The 8,234-nt window shown below is 37.2% G+C and overlaps 1 protein-coding gene across 1 annotated transcript in view; it reads left to right on the top strand.

The window, feature by feature from the left end:
• Positions 1–1,671: 1,671 nt before the first annotated feature.
• Positions 1,672–8,234, top strand: part of LOC110447199 — a gene marked incomplete at its 5' end in the record, with an annotated part of 13,997 nt that continues 7,434 nt past the window's right edge. Inside the window, one exon of the mRNA XM_021492777.1 lies at positions 1,672–1,812. Coding sequence (XP_021348452.1) covers positions 1,672–1,812 — 141 coding nt within the window. The remainder of the gene's footprint in view (positions 1,813–8,234) is intronic.

The following is an 8,234-nucleotide window of genomic DNA, read 5'->3' as shown; positions in this document are numbered from 1 at the left end:
TTCTAGTAATTATGTACAATGTATGATAAAGCCACTGTAACGTATGTCTAGTAACTATATACAATGTATAATAAAGTCACTGTAACGTATTTCTAGTAACTATGTACAATGTATAATAAAGCCACTGTAACGTATTTCTAGTAATTATGTACAATGTATAATACAGCTACTTTAACGTATTTCTAGTAACTATGTACAATGTATAATAAACCCACTGTAACGTATTTCCAGTAATTATGTACAATGTAGAATAAAGTCACTGTAACGTATTTCTATTAACTATGTACAATGTATGATAAAGTCACTGTAACGTTTTTCTAGTAACTATGCACAATGTATAATAAAGCAACTGTAACGTATTTCCAGTAATTATGTACAATGTAGAATAAAGTCACTGTAAAGTATTTCTAGTAATTATGTCCAATGTATAATAAAGGCACTGTAACGTATTTCTCGTAATTATGTACAATGTATATTACAGCTACTTTAACGTATTTCTAGTAATTATGTAAAATGTATAATAAAGCAACTGTAACGCATTTCTAGTAACTATGCACAATGTATAATAAAGTCACTGTAAAGTATTTCTAGTAACTATGTACTATGTATGATAAAGTCACTGTTACTTATTTCTAGTAACTATTTACAATGTATAATAAACCCACTGTAACGTATTTCCAGTAATTATGTACAATGTATATTACAGCTACTTTAACGTATTTCTAGTTACTATGTACAGTGTATGATAAAGCTACTGTAACGGATTTCTAGTAACTATGTACTATGTATGATAAAGTCACTGTTACTTATTTCTAGTAACTATGTACAATGAATAATAAAGCAACTGTAACGCATTTCTAGTAACTATGCACAATGTATAATAAAGTCACTGTAAAGTATTTCTAGTAACTATGTACTATGTATGATAAAGTCACTGTAACGTATTTCCAGTAATTATGTACAATGTATATTACAGCTACTTTAACGTATTTCTAGTTACTATGTACAGTGTATGATAAAGCTACTGTAACGTATTTCCAGTAATTATGTACAATGTCTAATAAAGCCACTGTTACTTATTTCTAGTAACTATGCACAATGTATAATAAAGCAACTGTAACGTATTTCTAATAACTATGTACAATGAATAATAAAGCAACTGTAACGTATTTCCAGTAATTATGTACAATGTAGAATAAAGTCACTGTAACGTATTTCTATTAACTATGTACAATGAATAATAAAGCAACTGTAACGCATTTCTAGTAACTATGCACAATGTATAATAAAGCCGCTGTAACGTATTTCTCGTAATTATGTACAATGTCTAATAAAGCTACTGTAACGGATTTCTAGTAACTATGCACAATGTATAATAAACCCACTGTAACGTATTTCTGGTAATTATGTACAATGTAGAATAAAGTCACTGTAAAGTATTTCTAGTAACTATGCACAATGTATAATAAAGTCACTGTAACATATTTCTAGTAACTATTTACAATGTATAATAAACCCACTGTAACGTATTTCCAGTAATTATGTACAATGTCTAATAAAGCTACTGTAACGGATTTCTAGTAACTATGTACTATGTATGATAAAGTCACTGTTACTTATTTCTAGTAACTATGTACAATGTATAATAAAGCCACTGTTACGTATTTTCAGTTGTGCCACAGAAGCGGTTTGAGGTAACGACTGGCGGACCAGCTGGTATAGCTGACCTACAGGTTGCCACTGTTATAGCTGTACCCATCCTGATGTTACTAGCCGCCACAGCAACAGTGGTATTCTTCTGTCACAGAAGAGGTTCGTATTCAGAGAGGTTTCACACAACCGAGTTGGGTTGGTATACACAGGTTCTTCACAAGCAAGAGGGTGTGTATATAGAGGCTAATCATATTTTCATGTGAATAACAGTTATAGCATAAAGTGATTGGGATATTTTCGTGTATATCACAAGTGCGTAGCACAGGTAAGAACTATAAACAACTATTCAACCAACAATTGAAGTATAACTGTTATTCATCTGGAAACCAAACATATTCTTTTATATATTATTTTACACATTTATTAAACAAACAAACGCCTTAGTGAACAGAAAACACATATCCCGCAAAAGAAAATGTTGGGAAAAGGAAAGGAATGATTTATTGGGATGTAACACTAAAGCAAAATGTGACGTCACAATTAGCAAAGACCATTGTTTTATATTTTTCACACTAAACCCTGTTCTCTGATTGGTCGGTTCAATGTGAAAAGTAGCAAAGACCATTGTCATTGTTAGCTCACCGGGTCCGAAGGACTCAGGTGAGCTTATGCTATACCGTGGCGTCCGTCGTCCGTCCGTCAACAATTTCTTTCAACGACTTCTTCTTCTTAACCATTGATTGGAATTTACCTTATTTGACTGGAAGCATCCCTAGGTGTTGGGGATTCAAAATTGTACAAATGATGGGGCTGATCCCCCAGGGGGCTGAGGGGCGGGGCAAAGAGGGGGCAATTTGGCTATATCGCTTTAAGCGACTTCTTCTATGGAACTAAGAGATGGATATCAACCATATTTGACTGGAAGCATCCTTAGGTAGTGGAGATTCAAAATTGTACAAATGGTGAAGCTGACCTCCCGGGCTAAGGGGTGGGGCCAAAAAAAGTGTATTACTTGGAAATGGTTAAGATCCCCACCATATAACCATATATACAATTGCTGAGTGTAAAGAGAAGAATGCACATTTGCTTCCAGGATAGCCCTAGGGTCTAGCCCCACCCTTGGAGACATAGTCCCTGGGCCATAACTTTAAAACGGTTGAGAACCCCACCCCAAAACTATATATATAAATGCTGGGCATAAAGAGACGAGTGCAGTCATGATATTAGAATAGACCCTGGGGTGTGACCAAACCCCTAGGGACCTAGTTCCTTAGTCACAGCTTAGAAACAGTTGAGATCCCCGCCCTATAACCATATATACACTTGCTGAGTGTAAAGAGATGAATGCACATATGCTTCAAGGATGGCCTTGGGGACTGCCCCACCATTGGAGACTTAACCCCTGGGTCATAACTTTGAAATGGTTAAGATCCCCACCCCAAAACTGTATATACAATTGTTGGGCATAAAGAGGCAAATGCAGTCATTATATTAGAATTGATGCTGGGCATGCAAAATATAATACAGACATGCTTCAATGACTGGCCTTGGGGTCTGGCATAATTCCTTGGATTTCATTTGGAGAATATTTTGCCATGATTGCTTAGATATCCAGATGAGCGATACAGGCCCTCTGGGCCTCTTGTTTGATATTTTTCACACTAAGCCCTGTTCTCTGATTGGTCTGTTTAATGGCGTTTATAGTATCGCCCCCGGGTCAATGACTTATTGAACTACAATTTTATTTGAAAATATATAAATGAGGGCTAATATGATCAACAATGGCACCACAAGGTGACATATGTGTTATCAAATACCACAAAGTGACATAGCTGGTAACAAATACATGTACCACAAGGTGACATAGGTGTTAACAAATACCACAAGGTGACATAGCTGGTAACAAATACCGCAAGGTGACATAGGTGTTCACAAATACCACAAGGTGACAAAGGTGTTAACAAATACCGCAAGGTGACATAGGTGTTAGCAAATACCACAAGGTGACATAGGTGTTAACAAATACCACAAGGTGACATAGGTGTTAACAAATACCAGAAGGTGACATAGGTGTTAACAAATACCCTAAGGTGACAAAGGTGTTAACAAATACCACAAGGTGACAAAGGTGTTAACAAATACCGCAAGGTGACATAGGTGTTAACAAATACCAGAAGGTGACATAGGTGTTAACAAATACCACAAGGTGACAAAGGTGTTAACAAATACCGCAAGGTGACAAAGGTGTTAACAAATACAACAAGGTGACATAGGTGTTAGCAAATACCGCAAGGTGACGTAGGTGTTAACAAATACCACAAGGCGCCTTTGGTGTTAACAAATACCGCAAGATGACATAGGTTTAACAAATACCACAAGGTGACAAAGGTGTTAACAAATACAACAAGGTGACATAGGTGTTAGCAAATACCGCAAGGTGACGTAGGTGTTAACAAATACCACAAGGAGACAAAGGTGTTAACAAATACCACAAGGGGACATAGGTGTTAACAAATACCACACGGTGACATAGGTGTTAACAAATACCATAAGGTGACATAGGTGTTAACAAAAACCACAAGGTGACATAGGTGTTAACTAATACCACAAGGTGACATAGGTGATAACAAATACCGCAAGGTGACATAGGTGTAAACAAATACCACAAGGCGACATAGGTGTTAACAAATACCGCAAGGGGACATAGGTGTTAACAAATACCATAAGGTGACATAGGTGTTAACAAATGTTAACAAATACCGCAAGATGACATAGGTTAATCAAATACCACAAGGTGACATAGGGGTAAACAAATACCACAAGGTGACTTAGGTGTAATCAAATACCACAAGGTGACATAGGGGTAAACAAATACCACAAGGTGACATAGGAGTTAACAAATACCACAAGGAGACAAAGGTGTTAACAAATACCACAAGGCGACTTTGGTGTTAACAAATACCGCAAGATGACATAGGTTAAACAAATACCACAAGGTGACTTAGGTGTAATCAAATACCACAAGGTGACATAGGAGTTAACAAATACCGCAAGGTGACATAGGTGTTAACAAATACCGCAAGGTGACATAGGTGTAAACAAATACCACAAGGTGACTTAGGTGTAAACAAATACCACAAGGTGACATAGGTGTTAACAAATACCACAAGGTGACTTTGGTGTTAACAAATACCGCAAGATGACATAGGTTAAACAAATACCACAAGGTGACATAGGTGTTAACAAATACCAAAAGGTGACATAGGTGTTATAGTGACATTGATGTTAACAAATATCACAAGGTGACATAGGTGTTAAGTTGACATAGGAGTTATCAAATACCACAAGGTGACAAAGGTGTTAACAAATACCGCAAGGTGACATTAGTGTTAACAAATACCACAAGGTGACATCGGTGTTAACAAATACCAGAAGGTGATGACACACGTGTTAACAAATACCACAAGGTGACATAGGTGTTAACAAATACCACAAGATGACATAGGTGTTAAGTTGACATTGGTGTTTAGGAGTTAACAAATACCACCAGGTGACATTGGTGTTAACAAATACCACCCGGTGAAATAGGTGTTCAGATGACATAGTTGTTAACAATTACGACAAGGTGACTTTGGTGTTAACAAATACCACAAGGTGACATTAGTGTTAACAAATACCAGAAGGTGACATAGGTGTTAACAAATACCAGAAGGTGATGACACATGTGTTAACAAATACCACAAGGTGACATAGGTGTTAAGTTGACATTGGTGTTTAGGTGTTAACAAATACCACCAGGTGACATTGGTGTTAACAAATACCACCAGGTGACATAAGAGTTAACAAATACCACAAGGTGACTTTGGTGTTAACAAATACCACAAGGTGACATTAGTGTTAACAAATACCACAAGGTGACATAGGTGTTAACAAATACCACAAGGTGACACAGCTGTTAACAAATACCACAAGGTGACTTTGGTGTTAACAAATACCACAAGGTGACATTGATGTTAACAAATATCACAAGGTGACATAGGTGGTAAGTTGACATAGGTGTTAACAAATACCACAAGGTGACATAGGTGGTAAGTTGACATAGCTGTTAATAAATACCACAAGGTGACATAGATGCTAACAAATAGCACAAGGTGACTTTGGTGTTGAAAAATACCACAAGGTAACATAGCTGTTAATAAATACCACAAGGTGGCATAGGTGTTAACAAGTACCACAAGGTGACTTTGGTGTTGACAAATACCACAAGGTAACATAGCTGTTAATAAATACCACAAGGTGACATAGGTGTTAACAAGTACCACAAGGTGACATTAGTGTTAACAAATACCACAAGGTGACATAGCTGTTAATAAATACCACAAGGTGACATAGATGTTAACAAATAGCACAAGGTGACTTTGGTGTTAACAAATACCACAAGGTAACATAGCTGTTAACAAATACCACAAGATAACATTGGTGTTAAGATGACATAGGTGTTAACAAATACCACAAGGTGACTTTGGTGTTAACAAATACCACAAGGTGACATAAGTGGTAACAAATACCACAAGGTGACATAGGTGTTAACAAATACAACAGGGTGATGACATGGGTGTTAACAAATACCACAAGGTGGCATAGCTGTTAACAAATACCACAAGGTGACATAGGTGTTAACAAATACAACAGGGTGATGACATGGGTGTTAACAAATACCACAAGGTGACATAGCTGTTAACAAATACCACAAGGTGACATGGGTGTTAACAAATACCACAAGTTGACATAGGTGTTAACAAATACCACAAGGTGACATAGGTGTTAACAAGTACCACAAGGTGACATAGGTGCTAACAAATACCACAAGGTGACATAGGTGCTAATAAATACCACAAGGTGACATAGCTGTTAACAAATACCCCAAGGTGACATAGGTGTTAACAAATACCACAAGATGACATAGGTGTTAACAAATACCACAAGGTGACATAGGTGCTAACAAATACCACAAGGTGACATAGGTGTTAACAAATACCACAAGGTGACATAGGTGCTAACAAATACCACAAGGTGACATAGGTGTTAATAAATACCACAAGGTGACATAGCTGTTAACAAATACCACAAGGTGACATAGGTGTTAACAAATACCACAAGATAACATTGGTGTTAACAAATACCACAAGATGACATTGGTGTTAACAAATACCACAAGGTGACATAGGTGTTAACAAATACCACAAGGTGACATAGGTGTTTACAAATGACAATAAGTCTACATGAAAATTTGTTTGATGTGATACAATGTATGTTGGCAATTCACGTCTACGATTTTACCACACAACAAATATTTCGTAAATTTTAAGTATTCATTTTGCTACTTCATAAAGTCAAAAGACGCGTATATATCCTAACTATGTTCTGTAGTTCGTGGGTTTGAACAAAGTGACGAAAAGTGTTAATCAAACGGTAGAATAACAAACATGTGTTTTGTTAAATGTTGTCAGAAATACCAGTTATGAGTGGTTATGAGTACACTTCCAAATAATAGAGTCTCTATTCCACAGCAGCTCTCCACTTGCCAAGAAATAATTTAGGTGATCATTTGGCGCAGTAGATGGCGCTCTTATCTTTTACTAAGACGGCCGTGGTTGCAAATCAGACTTGAAAAGGTGAAGTGTCACCGGGCCGACCACGTGGGTTTTCTATGGGTACACCGGTTTCCTCCCACATTAAGACCTCTTTCAGGCTACCATCCGTTCCAGCAGGTGTGATTAATATATGTTCATATAATTAGTTTTATAATTGTTATAAAACACATAATTAAGGTTTTTGTATACGCCCGTCAAAGACGGAAGTATTATGGAATGGGGTTGTCCGTCCGTCCGGCGTAACTTTAGTTTGTCCGGAGATCTCCTCCTACATTTTTCGATCGATCTCTTTGAAACTTGGTATACATGATAATCATGATATGTTGTTGTGTCTCCCTTAACAGAATTTTGATTCGACATTTTTTTCAAATGTTATTGCCCTTTGTTCATTTATTTCAGTATTTGATTTTTTGTCCGGAGATCTCCTCCTGCATTTTTCAACGGATCTCTTTGAAACTTGATATACATTATAATCATGATATGAAGTTGTGTTTCCCTGACTTTTTGTCTGGAGATTTTCTCCTAATTTTTAGCTCACCTGGCACGAAGTGCCAAGTGAGCTTATGCCGTGGTGCGGCGTCCGTCGTCCGTCCGTCGTCCGTCTGTCCGTCCGTCCGTCCGTCCGTCCGTCGTCCGTCCGTCGTCCGTCCGTCGTCCGGCGTCAATATTTTACTTTAAACGACTTCTTCTTAATAACCGAAAGGCCTAGATTAATGATGATATTTGGCCAGAAGCAAACTGGGATGAAGGGCTACCAAGTTTGTTCAAATAAATGACCTTCATCTATTTTCAAGGTCACAGGGGTCAAATATGTTAAAAACTTTAAACAACTTCTTCTCAATAACCAAACTGCCCAGGGAGATGATATTTGGTCAGTAGCATGCTAGGGTGAAGGGCTACCAAGTTTGTTCAAATGAATGACCTTCA

The sequence above is a fragment of the Mizuhopecten yessoensis genome, unplaced genomic scaffold (genome assembly GCF_002113885.1).
Source record: "Mizuhopecten yessoensis strain PY_sf001 unplaced genomic scaffold, ASM211388v2 scaffold39, whole genome shotgun sequence".
NCBI lineage: Eukaryota > Metazoa > Mollusca > Bivalvia > Pectinida > Pectinidae > Mizuhopecten > Mizuhopecten yessoensis.
This window is presented reverse-complemented; position numbering and strand designations above follow the sequence as displayed.